Genomic DNA, 20137 nt, shown 5'->3' with positions numbered 1-20137 from the left:
CCTCAAATTATTTCTGTAATTTTGCTAACACTTAAAAACAATGATTAAAAAGAATATGTAAAAATAAATGTTTAAAAAGATGTGTAAAACGTATACTCTGAAAACTACAAGACACTACTGAAAGAAATTAAAGATCTAAATAAAAGGGAAAAAAATCCCATGGTCCTAGACAGGAAGGTTTAATATTATTAAGATGGCAATATTCCACAAACAACACTCTTCAAAATAGATTCAATACAATCTGTATTAAAACCACAGCTCACTCTTTTGCAGAGGTTGAGAAGCTAATCTTAAAACTCAATGGAAATTCAAGGAACTCTGAGTAGCCAAAATAATCCCGTAAAAGAAGAACAAAATTGGAAGACTCACCCTTCTCAATTTCAAGATTTATTTCAAAGCTACATAATCAAGACAGAACAGTACTGACATAAGAACAGACAAATGAAAAAGAATTGAGACACCAAAAATAAATTAACTCAAAGTGGATCAAAGATCAAAATATGAAAGCCAAAACTATAACACTCTCAAAAGAAAATATAGGTGTCTTTGTGACACTAAGTTAGCCAACAGTTTCTTAAATATGATACAAACCATGAGCAACAACAACAAAAGATAAAATAGACTTAAGCAAAATTTAAAATGTTAATGCATTAAAAGGTACCATCACGAAAGTGAAGACAACCCACAGAATGGGAGAAAATTTCTGTAAATCACCTATTTGATAAGGGACTTGTGTACAGAATATATAAGGAATTCTTACAACTCAACAATAAGACAAGTAATTCAATTTAAAAATGCCAAAATCCTTGAATACACATTTTTCCAATGAAGACATACTAACGGCCAATAAACACATGGAAAGATGCTCAACAGTATTAGTCAATAGGGAAATGGAAATCAAAACCATAAAGATGTCTATAATAAAAAAGAGATAATATTAAGTGTTGACAAGGATATGGAGAAATCAGAACTCTCACACATTGCTGCTGAAAATGTGAAATGATGCACCCATCATGTACTCTGAAAAGCTCCAATCTGTGCTGACAGCTCAGAGCTTGGAGCCTGCTTCAGATTCTGTCTCCCTCTCTTTCTGGGCCTCCCCTGCTCGTGCTCTGTCTCTGTCTCTCAAAAATGAATAAACGTTAAAAAAAAAAAAAAAGTATTTTAATACCTAAGGTCCAAACTAGCAGTATGGTATATAGTATATATGATTACTGGGCAAATTTGAATTTTATTACAAATTAGTACTTACAATACAGTTAAGCACAAGACAGACTCACTTATCAGGGATAGAAAGCTCATAATCTGTTTTGACCTTTACAATTAACCTACAGAAACAATCAGAGTAAATAAGTACATACTCCCTACACACTCTTCAGCTATATAACCCTCTCAAGACTTAAACTACTTTACCAAAAAATGTTAAAGTTCTAAACTTCAATTACAATTATTAAGTATAGGGGCAAACCATATACTCTGGTATAAGGTGCACAAAAGTATTGCCCTATTAGCAAATAAAAGTTAAAAGTCAAACATATTAATTTCATTCTCCAATCTAGATCGAATTATGAAACCCTTTAAAATACTGTTATCACTGTTTATTCACATACAATCTCTTCTACTAAGCTGTAAACTACATGTGGCTAGAATCTAGGTGTAAATTCATTTTGAGTGAATGAATAAATACAAATATTATGACTAAGTAACTTAGACTTGTGCATAAATATCAAAAGTCATCCCTAAAAAACTGCACTTGGCTACAGTATAGAATACAAGAATGTTTAAGAGAATAAAAAATTTCATTACTTTTATGCCCTTTAAAAAAAATAGCTTTCCCTTTAAGAACGTTACGGTGGTTAAACAAAAGTTAAAGAGAAAAGAATATACGGTGTATAAATCCATTTATATAAACTTCTAAAAATGGCAAAACTAATCTATTTTAAGGAAAAACAGATTAGTAGTTGCCTGAGGGGCCAGAGTGGGCAGAACTGATTATAAAAGAGCAAGAGATAGACTGAAATGTTCTGTATCCTATCTGCAGTAATTACACAAATGTATACACTTGTTTAAAACTCCTGGAATGGTCAAAACTGGTGAATCTCTGTATCTCTATATAAAAATGGTTTGTTACTAAAAGAGAAGGGAAAGAGAGAAAAGATACAAGTAGTAACCACAGAGCCAACAAGTAAAATGTAGAGTACCCTGAGAAAATGGGAGACATGAATAAAAGACCAAAAAAAAAAAAAAAGGGCCAGTGGAAAAACCACCAAAGTCAATTAATAGGCCCTATGCAAAATATCAATACTCATACAGCATTTCATAGTTTGGTCTTCTAACATAGTGTCAGTTGTTCTTCCTCTTAACTCTGAGGTAAGCAAAACTGACATTAATGTCTCTACTGAAGAAAAGGAACGCTTGCACGATTTTTCACAGGGTCTCAAGGCCAAACTAGAATGAAAATCCATATTTTTCTAATGGCTAACACAGAATTTTCAGGAAGTTCATTAACAATGAATTAACTCCTGAAGCACTATTAGTACTGTTTTTCCTGTTGCTCATCTCCTTTCAAATTTAGTTAGGCTCTGAGACACATCAGCAGAAAAAGGTGCAACGATTCCATGCTTCCATAAAGTACTGCCAAAGATACCAAGAGTCGCATGGCATCCTCCATCCCTCAGGTAATTCTCCTGAGGGGATAGTTTGCTTACTCTTCCCCCGCTTTTCACTTCTGAGTATCATCATCTGTCAAAACAGAGGTGGCTCAACCAGTGATGTGCTTCAGCTACATCTTAAAGACACTCACCAAAGCCAGGCAATGATTTGCTAATTTTATGTGTTAAAATGTTCCCCAAAAGGGTCATCATCATATTCTTAACTGTTTTTTATGTGTGGCTTATAGACTGTCTCTCTTCTTTTATGGGAACTGTTTAGGTAAAGAATCCTACACAAACCACTCTTTTTACACCATCTGAACAGTGGTGTAATTTTAGTAGGGCCCAAAGTGTAAATACCAATTATCAAATGTTTATATTAAAGAAATTCATGATAAGCTCAATACTCTGTGGTAAAATAGTCAAGTTTCAAATTCCAGCCTCTTCGATTAGCTATGCGACGCTGGGAAACTTAGTGAATCCCTCTGTACCTCAGTTTGCTCATTTATGAAATATGAATACTGATACGATCTCATAGGATTTTTCTGAGGACTAATGTGAAAAATATCTATAAAATTCTGGCACATACAAAGAGCTGAAAAATGTATTCAATTATTACTAATATTGAATTTATTAATCTTTCTTTACCAACACTTTCTTTTAACATGTCCTATAAATATTACTTTAAGGAAATTTTTTAAAACTAAAACTAAACAAAAAAACCAAAAAACCCTATATTTATAATGACAAGAGTAATCAACAACAACTTAGGTCACTCTTAGAAACTTTTCTGTTCTTGCCTCACCTTCAAAAACAATACCAATAAATAAATAAATAAATAAATAAATAAATAAATAAATAAATAAAATATTAAATTTACTAAAAGTCTCATCATACCATTTCTAAATGGGAAAGAAATGAATAAACATTCATGACTGACCAGCCATAATTATCATCATCTGTCAAGTAAATATTAAAAAAAAAAAAAAAAAAGCAAGAAAAAACTTTAATTTTTCAATAGCTATTAAGAGTAAATAGGGGTGGTGCCTGGGTGGCTCAGTTGGTTGGGTGTCTGACTTTAGCTCAGGTCATGATCCCACGGTTCATGGGTTTGAGCCCTGCATAAGGTTCTGCGCTGACAGCTCAGGGCCTGGAGCTGCTTCGGATTCTGTGTCTTTCTCTCTGCCCATCCCTCACTTGCACTCTGTCTCTCTCAAAAATAAATAAACATTAAAAAAATGTTTTTAATAATTAAAAAATAATAATAATAACAAATAAAAGAGGGGCACCTGGGTGGCTCAGTCATTTGAGCACCCAACTTCAGCTCAGGTCATGATCTCACGGTTTGTGGGTTGGAGCCCCGCGTTGGGCTCTGTGCTGACAGCTCGGAGCCTGGAGCCTGCTTCAGATTCTGTGTCTCCCTCTCTCTCTCTGCCCCTTCCCTGCTCATGCTTGTCTCTCTCTATCTCTCAAAAATAAATACACGTCAAAAAAAAATTTTTAAGTTAAAAAAAAAAAGAATAAAAGTAACTGAAAATTTCCATATAGCATATCTTTCGTTCAAATTATCAGAAATATAGATCCTTTATCACAACACCAGGTTTTATTTATATTTAGAAGCTAAAATCATTATCTGTAGTTCATCCATAAAGAAAATGTCTACATTTTCATTCAAGGACATGTTTATATTTAATGCATTACATACTGTTAGTTTTTTTTTAACCTTGATTTTTATTAAGACAACAGCAAATAAAAGTCACACGAATCTCTTTTATGTAACTTGAAATAAAGTCTTTGCAACAAGACGGTAACATAAGATAATAAGCAACATTTCTACTGAAGAGTGTCTTATACCTTAGAACTAACAGGACTGTCTTCTCTCACTAAACAAGCAGGCCCAATGATGTCTTGGATTAATATGATCTTTTATTTTTTTCTAATTCTCTATTATTTTACAGAAAATATAATCTGAGTCAACTTTTTCTAATATAAAGTGACTATTTTTTATATATAATATTAATCACAGTAAGAAATGTTTCTCTGTACTATCACTTTCAAGTTTTAGGGAACTCCTGGAATAATTATACTACAGTCAAGGGTGAGTTAAGAGCAAGCCAAGAACCATTTAATTATGAATTTCTATCCTCTTACTGTAATAAGCAACAGAATTGTAGTACTGAATGAAAATTACAAAAACAGAGTTTAGAAAAACACAAAAACAAATGGTAGGAAAATCAGAGAAAGATGGATCCTAGAACTAAGAAGTTAGAAGGAACTAGGTGTGTAACTTTTATCATGTTTGAACTTCATTTTCATAATTATTTCCATAATGATATTTTTTGTGTACTAGGTAATAATGTATAGAGATTAATAGATACTAAACAAGAAAAGAATCCAATAGGTTGTTTTTAATTTTAAATATTTTCAAAAAAATCTAATTTTTTTCTAATTTCTAGTAAGATCTCTTCATTTCTAATGAAGATTATCATTTCTAATAAGATACCTTCATACATTTCATCATTTAAGAAGTAATGGCTTAACTATCTTATGAACTATCAGCTCTAGGAAGAGAAATAAATTGGGCTCAATGGCAATTCAGAAATATTCCATAAAGTCAGCAAAACACTGCTGCTATTTTTAGGATTTTCATTTTGTGAACTATAAAGTATAATTATGCCTGGTACTATATCAAATAATTTGACAGCGGTTAAGAAAAAATAGTTTATTGTCCCTCATTGTTAAAATAAATATAAAAAATAAAAATCTTCCAGTTTCAAATATTAAATTCATACTACGATCACCTCACATTGGTATTTAGCTCTTATTTAACCAGTTACTTAATTTTATCCATCATGTAATCTTGTAACTCCTGCTTGTAAACACATTTTAAAATTTTAATCCATTGTTTTTATTACTCTATTTTTTCCAACTCACTTCTATTATTTTTCCTATTTTATCTGATTTTATACTATCTTATCTTACATCTCTGTATTTCCAGAATGACCTCTTAATCATATTCGTTTACTTTCATTTAGTTTAATTTTTATCTCAATTTTTTCTATAGCAAACAATATATGCCCAAATCAGTATTTTTCAATACAGAAAAGTATAAGAAATGATAACTTTTTCTCTGTAGTGAATCTTTTCTCTAGGTACTCAAGAAGACTCCTAGCCTTCATATTTGTAAACCATTTTATTTTTTCAATATATATAAACTATCGTCCTTAAAAAAGGCAGAGAAAATGCAAAAATAGAATTAAAAAGTAAAATATTACAGTACATGCTTTTGCACAGGACTTTTTTTTTAAGTTTATTTATTTATTGTGAGACAGAAAATCCCAAAAATCCCAAGCAGGCTCCGTGATGTCAGCGCAGAGCCAGACCTGGGACATGTTCTCAGGATGGTGAGATCATGATCTGAGCTGAAATCAAGAGTCAAACGCTTAACCCACTGAGCAACCCATGTGGCCCTGTAAAGGAGTTTCTATGGGAGTTATTTTTAATATAATTGCAACAGTATTTCTTTTATTTACTTATTTTATTAAGAGTTTCACATGTAATTATGGGGTCATCAGAAACATTATTTATGGTTATGTATTATTGAATTAGATACCTACACTCTTTTCTCATTGTCAGGCCATCACATTGAGTAAAAAGGTAGTAGGAGAACTAAATATGGTGACCAATGTTAACTAGACTTATTGTGGTGGTCACTTCCCAATATATACAAATAATAAATCATTACCTTGTGAAACTGAAATTAATATGGTGTTTTATGTCAACTATATCTCAATTAAAAAAAAAACTAATTCCCTATTCTTTTAAAAAAAATATGTATAGTAGCAAGAAGGACCAGCATCAATATGTAGGATAAAAGCAAACTTAATTAAAATGGTAAAGAGATTTTGAAGCTATTTTTCAAGTTCAGTAATATTCAACTATAAATTTTCCAACCTTGTTTTCCTACAGAGAGAACTTAAATTTGGAAAAAACATGTTCTATAAAAAATTTAACAAATGTACGATAGTAATTAAATTCTCCTCACTCTGGGCTGACTTCACTATTAAATGGATATCTAGACCACTGATAGAAAGTATACACACATAATACCAGAAAGTACTTCATATTATATAACATAGGGAGTCAGTACAGTATAGTAGTTAAGAGCACAGACTATAGTGACAATACCTGTGTTGGAATCTTGGCTACAATGTACCAGCTGTGTGACTCTGGGTAAGTTACTAAACCTCCCTACACTTTAGCTCCCTCATCTATAAAATGGAATAACAACCAACTTAAAGGGTTGTTATGAGAGTTCAGTGAGTTCACACTTATAAAGTTCTTGGCACACAGTAAAAGCCATATAAGTGGATGTTGTATTAAATTTTTAATTTAGCTAACATTTATTGTGCACTTACTATGTGCTAGGTTAAATGCTTTACACGTGAATTTGCCTTAAATAATCTTCAGTAACCCACAATGAAGACACTATGATTGCCTCCATCTGAAGATGAGAAAATTAAAGCACAATGAGATTAAATAACTAAGCTGAGGTCATGCATAAGTGTTGAAACAAGGATTTGAACCCAAATCTGATGCATGACTTACAATTTTAACACAGATTGCAAGGTACACTACATACTAGAAGCAGTAGCCTCCAATCATACTGTATCTTAAGGAAAGGGCAGGAGAGAGGACAGACTTTGCTGAAATAAATCAAAATAAGTATTTCCCGGAATAAAGTAGGGTACTTTAAAAATTAATATAAGAAATATCACTACAATACAGAAGTATTTATATATGAAATAATAGATGTCTGATATTTGTTTTAAAATAATATAGCTTGGGGCAAATGGGTGGCTCAGTTGGTTAAGCATCTGACTCTTGGTTTCGGCTCAGGTCATGATCTCATGGTTTGTGAGCTCAAGGCTTGCATTGTTGGGCTCTGCACTGCCAGTGTGGAGCCTGCTTAGGATTCTCTCTCTCTCCCTCTCTCTCTCTGCCCCTCTCCCATTCGTGCACACTCTCTTTCTCAAAATAAATGAATAAACTTTAAAAATAAAATAAAATAATAGTTTGGGAGAAAATAAAAGAAATAAGACTAGACATGTATTGATGATTGTTAAAACTTAGTAATAGGTATTTGGGGGTCCATCATTTTATTCTCTTTACTTTTGTATGTTCCTTAAAATGCCCATAATAAATGGTTAAAAGAGAAGTAGGGTGCAGAGATTAAATACTTCACTTTCATTCCACAACCAAACAACTTTCTTACGATTCCCTGTATCAAAGACATAAAAGGATACTTGATATTTATACATTTTACAATGTATATATAATCTGTAAAAGGATGGTCTTATTTTTAAAAAATTGAGTATCCTCTCAACCAAAATAAGAAATTAATGAAAATATTTAAGCACATACATGTAAATATACATATTAAATGACTGGTTGCAGTTCCATCAACTTGTTAAAATTATTTGCTGAAATAATTAACACCCTTTTTTTTTCATCTCTCTCTCCTGCCCAATAATCTCTATGATTATGATACTCTCTGGTCTGCTGCCCAGAAAATGGATACATTTGTATAGACAAATATGAATCTACAGCATGGCACAAACTGAACAATATGAATAAAAAACAGAAATCTGCTTCACTAAGAAACACTTATAAAATTCCTCACCTCAAGTTGTAGTTGATCTTTATACTAATATATATCAATGGGTTTCTGATAAGTATAATCAATAGTTAGAGAATATTTTATATGCTCTAAATTATAGTTGAAACAATTTAGCTAATACTAAACAACAACAACAACAAAAAAAAACAAAACCAAAAAAAAATTTATTAAGCCAGACACTAAACTAGGCATTTTCATACACCTTATGTCACTAAATTTAAGAGACTGTATCTATTTTTATAGAAAGAATAGTAAAGTTTAGAGAGGTGAAATCACCTGCCCAAGGTCACAGAGCTAATAAGCAACTAAACTGGTATGTATTCAAACTTAAGCTCAATTACAAAACCCACTCCCCCCCCCCCCCCGGCTATGAGAAGTAAACATCTCAACTCAAATCAAACTTAAATATTTAGAGCATTTTTTAAGTTGACCACAAAATGTTTAAGTTACTGGTCACAAATATATTTTACAGTGGCAGCTTGGCTTTGGGTAAAGAACTCTAGCTAAAACACAAAAGGCATTGTTTCTGCTATCATGTGACTTCCCGCCCCCCCCCCCCCCCCCCCCCCCCCGCCCCAAGTCTCTTAATTTCAACCTCAGGTTACTCATCTCTACAATGGGGAAATTAATATCCTTGCTGTCCAATTGCAGGATTAGAAAATTCAAAGAGGATATATGTAAAGCCCCTTCAAAAACTACAAAACACTGGGGTGCCCGGCTGGCTCAGTCCAAAGAGCATGTAACTCTTGATCTAGGGGGTCATGAGTTTGAGCCCCACACTGAGTGTAGAGATTACTAAAAAAAATAAACTTTAAAAAATATATTTTAAAAAATTACAAAATACAAATAGAGTCTTTTTTTGTCTTAAAATGCTAAAATAACAAAGTTTTCTAAAGTAATTGTCAGCTGTTTAAATTCTACACCTTCTATTAACATTTCCAGAACTTTCTCAAACCCTTTTTTTCTAAGCGTAGTTCATTCATCATGTCTGTCACTTGGCTTTCCTTATCCTTAAAAGTAATACAACAGTAATGACAGCAATGCTTTTGTAATAAATAATTAACATACCGTTTTGAAATGCCTAGCATATAAAAGTTCTAAATTCTGAATTTTCAAACTAAATATGTGTTTGGTGTCATTCTTAGTTATATTCATGATCCTAATGTTTGAGCCTTTTCATATTCAGTTTGTTTCTAAAAAGCTAGAATTAAGACCTGGGATTCTAAAGTAGAACACCCAACACATAATTTTTAACGATTTTGTGGGAGTTTTTTCAAGGCTTCTCAAAGCAGATACAATAAGCTAACAAGCACATCAAACACAGCAACAAAATCCACTGAAACATTCAGCTGCTCTAAAAGAAGGATCAGGCTCTTTAAGAGAAAACTACATTGTGTGAGTTTGCAAAGTTTCACACTTTCTCATTTAAACTCCATTTCAGAGAAAGCCTTTGCATACTCACACAATATGCTTTTAAAATGGCACTTTGCTGACCTTCCAATAGTCCAGCTCTATGAAAATTCTGTGATGGGTGTAACTTCAGAGAATCTGAAAAACACAAAAAGCATTAAGCACTTTTTATGCTGAATGACTTAAAAAAAAAAAAAAGGAAAAAAAAAGGGCAAGGGTAGCATACATCTCTTACATAACTGCCACGTATTTTTAAGAGCTAAAGCCCATATTCGCGAATATGTCAAAGAAGGCTGAACTGCCTCTCACATCGGTCTCTGTGCTAAACTTAGATGGTCATAAAGTGTTTGTTTCATGGAAAATTATCTGATGATTACTGCACAAACGGTGTTAATGTCTTGGCTATTTTTAGCACCGATGGTACCACATTAGCCCTCTTCTAAGAATCACCTCTTGACATCATCTTTTTCTTCTGACGCTCAAAACTACAGTATTTCCAAACTACTTCAGGTACGTTGCCGGAGAAACATCCTACAGGATGGTGACTGCCAACTAAAGTCATCAGAGCAACAGACAATGGCCACAGTTACTAAGTAGGACTCTGTGCACAAACCCAATCGTCGGTGTGCGAAGTCCAGTACCTTCCAGACGAAACCATCGCACACTGATTCACTTAAACAATTTCAAGGTACTCGCGTGAAGGCTGAAGTCCCCCTTTCCGGAGGGGGTGGAATCAGCGGATGGATACGGAACACCAAAAAAAAAAAAAAAAAATGAAGGCACGCTGGCCGTCTCAGGAAGGAGGTTCGCAATGGCACTCAATTTTTTTTTTTTTTTAAATATGGTGAAATGAAGAGCTAATAACCCAGTTATGTCTTTTGCCCCTCCCAGTGGTGTAAAAAGTGGTGAGGAGTGCGGAGGGAGCATTTCGGTTTGATGCCCCTTTCGCACAGGGAACCTGTTCTAACACATTCTTGTGGTGCCCAGTATAGGAATTTAAACCCAGCAGAGATCAGCTCCAGTGCTGGTACCGTGGATCCCGGGAATCCCCTTCAGGCCTTGGCCAAAAGAGTTTTTAAAACGGGAATCTCGCTGCCCCCTCCCTGCAACGAACCCTTGAACGGCCACGAAAGAGAAAATTCTCAGAGGACGACAGCGTCAGTGCCTGAGCTGGTACCCCCGGGACAGGAGAGGGATAAAACTGAGCCAGAGAGAGACCACCCCCGTCTTTGTAAAAGAGAGGGAGATGCAAGTCGTTAGAATGCCACATAGGTGGAAAGAGACGAAAACAGAAAATTCGGGCCCTTTCCAGCAATAAGATGACGAGGAAAGGAAGAACGCCTGGTCGAGGGGGGCCGTCCCAACAAGGGGAGGGAGTGGACTAGGCCGGAGGGAGAGGGGGGTAGAACGACGGCGCACAAACAACCTGGAGGGGGAGGAAAATGGTGCCCCTGCACCCAGAACCGGCTCCAAGCCACGCCGCCCGCTTGGGGGCAACTTTGCTGGGGAGGATGGTCCTGGTAAGAGCGGCCGCGGCGCACCGATCGCAGCGGCCCCAGCGCGGGGCCCAGTCGGGGGTGGGGGGAGAGGACGTGGGGGGGGGGGGGGGGGGGCGGGGGGAAGATCCCTGAGCTGGGGAGGCCGGGGCCGGCTGCTCGAGGAGTGTGGCGGGGCCGGACACGCCGAGGGACTCTCAGTGCGACTGGTGCCGCAGAGACCCGGGGCCGACGGCAATTGGGCCCCGTGTGGCCGGCGGCTCCGCGGGGGAGGGGCCGCCACTCCTCCCCGGCCCCTTCCACCACCACCCGACCCCATCGGCCTCTCCCCATCCCCCAAAACAGGCCCGACCGGCCCGGGCTTGCCCCTACCCCCCGACGGGGACCCCTCCGGCTCCCCCGGGCCGGGCCTCCCCGCCCCCACGCCCCAGCCCCCAGCCTGACTCACCTCGCGAGTACAGGGACTTGGGCGATTCCAGGTCTAGGTCCGCGCTGAGCAATGAGATGAAGTCCGAGGGCATCGCAGCTCGACCCAGCCCGGCCCGAGGGCAGCGGGAGGGGGGGAGCGGCGGTGGCGGCGGCACCTCCTCTCCGGGACCGCGGGCACCGAACCGGGGGCGGCGAGGCGAGGGCGGCTGCTGCTGCTGCCTCCTCCTCGAGGGCAGTGACTTCCACCGGGCCGAGGAAACCGCAGCGAGGTGGAGGCGAAACTCCACGGGGACTAATTCCCGGCGAGCCAGGAGGGGGGTTCAGGGCGGGGAAAGGGAGGGGGGAGAGCCAACGGGTCCGTTTCGTGCTTCTCCTCAGCGAAAACTGACGGTCGCCGCCACCGCCGCCGCCGCTGACAGGAATCTGAGCCCCGCCCCCCGCGGGGCACTGCGCAGGCGCGGAGGGGGGCGCCCCGGAGCCGGGAAGAGCCGGGGTGGCCACCGGAGGGCGGGGGGGCGCGCCATGGAACAGCATCAACAAGGGCTTCGCTTCCTGCCGCCGCGGCCGGGGCTGCTGTTCCCCAGCCGGGAAAGGGCCCCGCCAGCAGGGAGGGAGGCAGGGAGGTGTCCGCGCCTGGGGCCCCGGGGAGGGAAAAGGTATTTGCGCCGACCTGGTGGCGGCCAGCCCGTGGCGGCCGGTCCAGCGCGGAACTGAGGGCAAGAGAAGACAGACCTGGGGAAGCCGAGGTGCCTGCTGGACGAGTGGGAAGGACCCCAGTCAGAGCTGGGCAGGGTCGGCCAGGGGCGCGGGCTGGCCTGGGGTCTCGCAGGGGAATGGAGTTTAGTCCCTGGGACAGCCACCAGCCCTTTAGGGTTTTCATAGGAGTGTCTAACTTGTGTTGGCCAAAGGACTATTAAACTCATTTCTTAATTAGGAAATGAAAAACCTTATCTAAAAAACTCGAGTTATTGGTTGTTTTTAATTAAAGTACTTCTCCGTCCTTTGCCCTCCCCCTCTTTTGTTTCCCTTCCCCCATCCTTTAGAGGCTGAAAATTCAAAACAAAACAAAAAACAACTTTCTGATTGTGCTGGGTGGCCGGATTTATTCGGAATGGGAGATAAAAGACTATTTAAAAATTGGATCATATGAATCCACCTGGCCGTTCTACAGGAAAAAACGAAGAAAAGCAAACCTAAACACCACTCTTCCAAACCATTTTTCATTTTTTACCTTTGGATTAGGCAAGGATGGAGGAAAAACACATTTAATTGAGTTTTTGCTATTCTGTTCATGGGGCCAAAAGTTTCCGTTGCAAAAACTGAAAATCCTCACCTACACCGCAGACCGTTTCCTGACTCTAATAGACTTCTGAGAAATTTTTAATCAAGTTATTAAAATATCAATTGGAGTGCAGGAGATGCAACTTGGGGAATAATTTTAATCTTGTGTGGGATATTGATGCCAGCAATCACTGGGCAACGTTTTTAAGCTATTAGGTTAGGTTTTGTTTTTGTTATTTTATCTACAAAGATGGTTACAAATCATACAAATTAGTCTGTTGTGTATATATACACATATCTCTCTATACATACATATGTAGTTATGTATATAGATAGATATAAGTGATATAATACAGCCTTTCCCCCAGGAATGCGCAATTCATCTAGACTTAGAGTCCTGGAGATGGGGAAGAAACAGCAAAGGAGGCCCCAGTGCAGGTGTCTCTGGGGTGGGGCTCTTTCCAAAGCTTTACCTGCAGACCTAGAATTTAAACTTGTGTCATCAGAGTCTCCCTATCTTTCCATCTGAACATCTGACTCAGGTTGCCCAACTATCTTCACTGCATTCTGTGTAGTAATGAATCAACCCTGTGAACATTTTCTTCCTGTCAGAGGTAAGAAAGCTTTTCAGAGCCACCCCAAGATGGCAAAGCAGAACCAGAAACTACCCTCCAATCTCCATTGCCACTGTATGCTGTTGCAACAAGTCCCAAGGGAAGTCCCTCATAACTGGTAAGAGCCCCACTCATTTGAGAGAGGAAGATTCAAACCCAAATTGCCCAACAGGCCTAACCTTTTGAATTGGAGCAAACACCTGTTGGAGACCTCTCCCCTCCCATTAGTCAATACAAAATGTGAGAAGAGGAAATTGCAACTTACTAGGTAGAACCCCAATACTAAAAAGTTGGGTGTATCAGTCTGAGCATATCCCCTTTCCCTAGACCTATGTAATCATTCAACAAACTTAGGGTATAGGAAATTCCCAGTACTATTCTGACCCCAATTAACAAGAATTGGCAAGGCCTCTTCCTTCCCCTTTTCCTCAGTACTTCTCTGCCCCTTTGTACCTTTTTGTCCCTCCAGTATGAGTGCTTTGTTGTCCATGTTAATCAGATTTCCCCTGATTTGATAAAACAAAGTAATGAGATGGCCCCCCAAGTGTGACTTGACTTAGACTGTGAATTCTCCTAGATGGATTCTTTAGGCGCAGGCCCTACCTCACCAGGCCCTGCATCAAGCAGTGATTCTATCTCAATGGATATTTGAAAATTCTGTGTCCCTCCCATGTCCTTTTACAGAGATAAATTTTTTGAAAAACTGTTTAGATGGATAGTTTTCATGGCCATGCTTTAGCATTGAGACCTAGATCTTATGTTATCCTTAAAATTTCAGTGACTAAAAACCCAAACTCATTAGTAAACATGTTTGCTCTGCTCTGATCACAAAATATGACATGACCCGCATAATGTTGAGAGTTACCAAAAATAACTACCTGGTCATTGTGTCTTTAGTAAATACATGCTACCCCCAGTTCCAAGGATATTTCCCTCTGTAGTCATTAATGTCTCAGTTGTTTCCTCTTTTATTTGATCTTGGAAATATTCTCATGTTATATTTTAAAAACCACCCATCACCCAAATAGACGCCTTCATAAAACTTTGTGCACAATAAAAAGTAAAACTTTAAGCGTGTAAAATTTGGAAATTTCCTCTCATTGAAAACTACAATAGGATTATGGAACAAAACATAAAGCAGATTTAGTAGTTTGTAGAATTCCTTTATATTGCTCCCCAATCATCATATCGCATTCCCAAGTTACTTGATTAAAATTTCACAAGAACCCAGATTCAACTACAAGGTTGTATAGATTACGCAAGAGAGTGGCAGTTTTTATATTGGTGGTGTGTTCTTTAACCCCTCCTGGACCTGTTTAGGCGCTTAGTGAATTGTGTTGCTGGATCTCCTCTAAATGAAAGAGGTTCAAATATCAACCACTGAAAAGGAATTAAATCAACTCCTACAGAAGAATGTGTTGTCACAAGATCTACAGAATCTTTGTCATTGTAATACAATTAAGGCTGTTAAAATAATTTTAGTCACATGCATATTGTAAAGAACCTGCTAAACAAACACGAGATCTGAAAGGAAAATTTCCAGAGCAATTCAAGTCACAGACAAAAAAAAGTTTAGACCGAAAATTATCTTCGCTTCACCTTGGGAGCACTCCTTAATAATAATAATGGAGAATTGATAGTGGTGGGAAATAGCAATGACTGCATTTGTGCTAAAATTGTAAACAAAGTCTTATTTGTGATTGTGTGTCAGTTTTCACCTTAGATCATGTTCTAGCAAATATTTCTGAAGGCAAAATTAGTTTTGATAGTTTTGCCTTTGGATTTAGAAGGCAAATCTCACTCCTTGTATCTTTCACTGCCTAAATCTGATAATCAGGCATCTAATTCACTTTGATGAAGTACTTCTGTACTTTATGACTGGGTCTGAGTCAGAGTTTTCATCTGAAATCCCACAGAGACCAGTTCAGTTTCTCAAGATCTAGAATAATTGCAAGTCCTGAGATACAGAGCAATCAGCTTGAATTGGAAGAACCTGGTGAACAATGGCGAAGGGAGGTAAATGCCAGAGAAATTCAAAGGGTGGATTAGGGAGGAGAAATTTTAATGGGAAAATAGAAACCCCTGAGGTTTACCAAGAAAGGAAGGAGGATGCCTCTAGGTCATCCCAACAGTAGGCATGGTTGGACTTATGCAAACTGTCCTTATTCACACAAACAAGTCCTTATTCACACTGGCTTGGACACTACCACGTTTGCTAAGATGTTCTTTCCACATCTAATCATAATATGATTAGTAGCCCCATCTCAGCTGTGATACTAGTTAGACCAAGAGTGTGAATTAAAAATCATTTTACCATTTCCTGTTACCCTCTCTCTTAATTCAGGGAGTTTTAACCTAAAGTCTATGGGTTTGTTTCAAGGCATCTGTGATCTCCTTAAACTTGGATACACATTTTTGCAAGCTCATACCTCCATGCACCTTTTTCCGAAGGGTGAAAGTCTTTAACTTTCATAAGATTTCTGAAAACAAAAACAAAAACAATCCATAACCCAGAGCAGATGGAAAAGCATTCTTCTGTATGAAGCAAATCCATTCTTCCCTCTTTCCACAAACGGGCTCCGGGAACTGTGCTAGGTGCAGGAAATACAAAGATTTGACGAAGATGAATATGAGAAGTCAACTCTCATCCTGATGTGGGGGATGACCTTTAAACAAATATATGCATTGTGACGGATGCTATGCTAGAGTTTTGTTCAGGTACTAGAAATCAGTGATCTTTTGCTTTATTAGTAGGCTGATAGAGGAAAAGGAAAAGGATGCCATCTAACACACATCACTTTCTTCTCTGCCCGCTATCCCCCACACCTGATTTCTCTTCACTCCAACCACAATTTCCTACAGTGGTTAAGACAGACTAGACAGTTGCAGGGCAAAGTCCTGACATAGAAATGTTTACATTGTGAGGCATCACAGCTATTACGTGTTGATACAAATATTCCAAGAAATACCTGGGCTTCATTGGACTTTGTCAGTGGATTGTCAAAGAAACACGGAGTATCTGTTTTCGGCTTTGCTGAGGATTAGGGCTAAATGCTTAGGTTAAGGATGTAATGATAAAATAGCTGAATTGGTCATCCACAACTAAGCCCAGAATTGAAGGGCTAGGTTGAAGTTACTAGATAAACGAGACCGGCTTTAGAAATAATGTATTCCACCTGAGAAGCATTTGTTTCAGCTGAATGAGGAAACGTAGACTCCTCCAACATGGGAAGAGGCATGCAAGGGATCTGCCCACAGCTGTTAGAATCTAATTATAAAATATGAGGCTTAAAGACAATTATTCATTTATTTATTCATTCAGTTTCTCGACCCACAAAAATCCTGTTTATTCTTCAAAGTCCAGCTCAGATATTACATCTGTGAATTCATCCTGAACCCTTCCAAGTAATATTAATTATTCTCTGGGTTCCCATAGCATTTCATCCAAAATGTTGGTAGGGTGATCATGACAGTGACTTACACACAGTTCATGGGTCTCTCTCTAATGTGTTGTGAACACTTGGTTGAACAGTATCTGAGAAGGTTAAACAAATCCTTGCCTTAAATAACTTGTAATTGATTTTGAGCACATGACTTTAGTACCCACACAGAATGAAACAAACTCTCTAGTATGCCATTCGTTGATATTGTACTAGGAATTTGACATTCAGTATAGAGATTAATAGAAGGAAAGAAGAAACTGGAAAGGTAAGAAAAGGTTAGAGGTGAAAGGCCACAAACAAGGATTTTGTTCTTTATTCCATAAGCACTGGGGAGCTCTTGAAAGTTTTGAAGGAGGGAGATAACCTGACCAGAGCTGTATTTTAAGAATGTAACAGAGGGAACAGTGTAGAGAGAAAGTTGGTAGCTGAGAGCCTAGAAAGAGAGCCCAGCAAAGACCAATGAGCCCTGAAGGGTAAAGGCTAAAAAGATGGAAAGGAGTCGTATATGCAAGACATTATGGAAATAGAATCAGAAGAACTCAGAAATTGCTTGAATGTTGAGAGTAAGAAAGAAAAGTATGAGAATATTCAAGAAAAGGAGATGGTGAGAGAGAAGTTTAAAACATCCACTAACAGGTTCTTCATTGTTGGAGTCCAACAGTTTAAGATGCCAAAAAACTATTTAACAGAGAGAAGCAAACACCACTTAAACATGAATCACCCAAGAGACTTTATACTTTGTTACATGGAGTGGCAAAAACTCTAACCAGAAAAGAAGTTATCCTAGATTTACCTCTTACCTGTAGGAAATCCAAGTAAACATAAATTGCTGAAACTCAGTGAAAGAGTAAATTGATTAGAAACAAATCTACATGAGCATGTGTTCCGGGTGTTCACTCCAAATACACTTGAGCATTAACACATAAGCCTCTAAATGCTTATTTTCATAGTAACTAAATATGGAAGAATTTTAAGAATCCTAAAGGCCAACAACTCTTCCAAAAAAGAAAAAAAGACTTGCAGAAATAAAAAGCAGCCATAATGTCTTTAAAGAGGATCAGTTTGCAAAACTTCCATTCATGGAAGTCTTGGGTAATAATGGACCTAGCAAGGTTTACTCTGTAAGGCCTGGACTGAGGACCAAAGCACTTAAAAACCAGGCACAAAGTGACTGAGGGAACTCGGAACTCATCCCTGACCACTTGAACTGGAATCACAAGGAACAATGAGCTGGTCTGCCCTTTGTACTTATTATTATTGTTGTTTTATTTAGTTAAGCATTTCTACACCTAGTTTGGGGCTCGAACTCACCACCCTGAGATCAAGAGCCTCATGCTCTACTGGCTGAGCAAGCCAGGCACCCTTGCCTTTGTGGTTATTAAATAAATACCTTTTTGGGGGTGCAAGTTGTTCCAATAGGCTTCCCTCCAGAAATAAAGAGGAAAATGCAACCTGTATCACTGCTCATGAGCGGGTCAACCCCAAACCCCCAATCCAACTTGGTCATCAGTGCTGGGGACCATCTTTTTTTAAATTATTTTTTTTATGTTTATCTTTATTTTTGAGACAGAAAGAGACAGAGCATGAGCGGGGGAGAGGCAGAAAGGGAGACACAGAATCCAAAGCAGGCTCCAGGCTCTGAGCTGTCAGCACAGAGCCCAATGCGGGGCTCGAACTCGTCAACTGCAAGATCACGACCTGAGCTGAAGTTGGATGCTCAACCAACTGAGCCACCCAGGTACCCCAATTTTTTTAATGTTTATTTGTTTTTGAGAGAGAGAGGGAGTGAGCGAGCAAATGGAGAAGGGACAGAGAGAGAGGGAGACCCAGAATCCGAAGCAGGCTCGAGGCTCTGGGCTGTCAGCACAGAGCCCGACGTGGGGCTTGAACTCACAAACTGTGAAATCATGACCGGAGCCGAAGTCGGTTGCCTAACCGACTGAGCCACCCGGTGCCCCTAGGGGCCATCTTTAAATATGGTGCCCAGTGAATTCTAATTTCTTCTGGATAGACTCTACAGTATTCACATACTGTGGTGATCAAAAGCTACCAAAGGAGCATATAATCATTTATATGATCCAAAGAAATATCTGATAGATATGTATTTCTTATGGGTGGTGCACATACCTATTTATGTTAAATGAGAGGCTACTTGATGAAGCAGGAAGTGAAGTCACTTGGAAACAGGAGCCCTAAATTCTAGTTCTAGGCACTGAGGCATCTCGGATGTCCATTTTTGGAATGCCCAGCAGGTGGTCACACTTCTCCCCGAGTACTGTGACTTTCTTACAGGGAACAGTTCTTGCTTTTCCTCTGGAATTAACCCTGGGTGGGGTAAGGCAGGAGCTGTTGGCTTCCCCTTGCCACAAAGAGATTAAGAGCCTGTTTGGAGTGGAGAGAGCAGCCACAAGATGGAAAGAGAGAAAACCCAGACCAGAAACTGAAATACTACTACTACTAAGTTTCTGGAAGAGGCCACACCTGACTTCAATGATCTGAAATGAAAAATTCTTTTGCTTACTTAACAGGTTTGGGATTGGGTTTTCTGTCCCTTCAAAGTAAGAAAATCTTAACTTGATACAACCTGCCCAGGCTTATGGAACTTTCTCGGACCTCTGTCTCCTCTCTCTGTGAAATAAGTGGGTGAGATTATTTACCAGGCAGGCATTGTGTTTGGCCGCTAACAACAAACACCAGTGGCTTAGAGGTTTAATTTTTCTCATACAAAAAGCCTGGATTAGACAATCCAGGCTAATCTCACAGTACCACATGCAATCAGGCACACAAACTTTCAAGGTGGCCCTTGTTCTCATGCTTACAAGATGTCACCTCCGAGGGGCGCCCGGCTGTCTCAGTCCGGGAAGCATCCAACTTCAGCTCAGGTCATGGTCTCCCGGTCTGTGAGTTGGAGCCCCGCAAGGGGCTCTGTGCTGACAGCTTGGAGCCTGGAACCTGCTCCGGATTCTGTGTCTCCCTCTGCCTCTACCCCTACCCCTCTTGCTCTCTGTCTCTGTCTCTGTCTCTGTCTCTCTCTCTCTCTCTCTCCCTCTCTCTCTCTCTCTCTTTCTCTCTCTCTCAACAAAAATAAAATAAAATAAAAAAACTAAGATGTCACCTCCAAGCATCCTGTCTG

The 20137-nt window shown here is 39.1% G+C and overlaps 1 protein-coding gene across 4 annotated transcripts in view; it reads right to left on the bottom strand.

Moving 5' to 3' along the window:
• The window catches only part of NFAT5 (nuclear factor of activated T cells 5), a 117571-nt gene extending 105698 nt beyond the window's left edge, over window positions 1–11873 (bottom strand). For 2 of the 4 annotated variants that reach the window (XM_019455410.2, XM_019455411.2), the window contains exons 1-2: window positions 11686–11873; window positions 9826–9879 (exon numbers count right to left, since the gene is read on the bottom strand). In XM_019455410.2, the coding sequence (XP_019310955.1) occupies window positions 9826–9879; window positions 11686–11758 (127 nt within the window). In that variant the 5' untranslated portion in view covers window positions 11759–11873. The remainder of the gene's footprint in view (window positions 1–9825; window positions 9880–11685) is intronic. The other 2 variants (XM_019455412.2, XM_019455413.2) reach the window with 1 other exon arrangement.
• Between the last annotated feature and the right edge of the window lie 8264 nt (window positions 11874–20137).

Source organism: Panthera pardus, unplaced genomic scaffold (genome assembly GCF_024362965.1).
Source record: "Panthera pardus isolate Hobbes unplaced genomic scaffold, ASM2436296v1 HiC_scaffold_19, whole genome shotgun sequence".
Taxonomy (NCBI): domain Eukaryota; kingdom Metazoa; phylum Chordata; class Mammalia; order Carnivora; family Felidae; genus Panthera; species Panthera pardus.
Note: the sequence above shows the minus strand (reverse complement) of the source record. Positions and strands in the feature narration are given on the sequence as shown.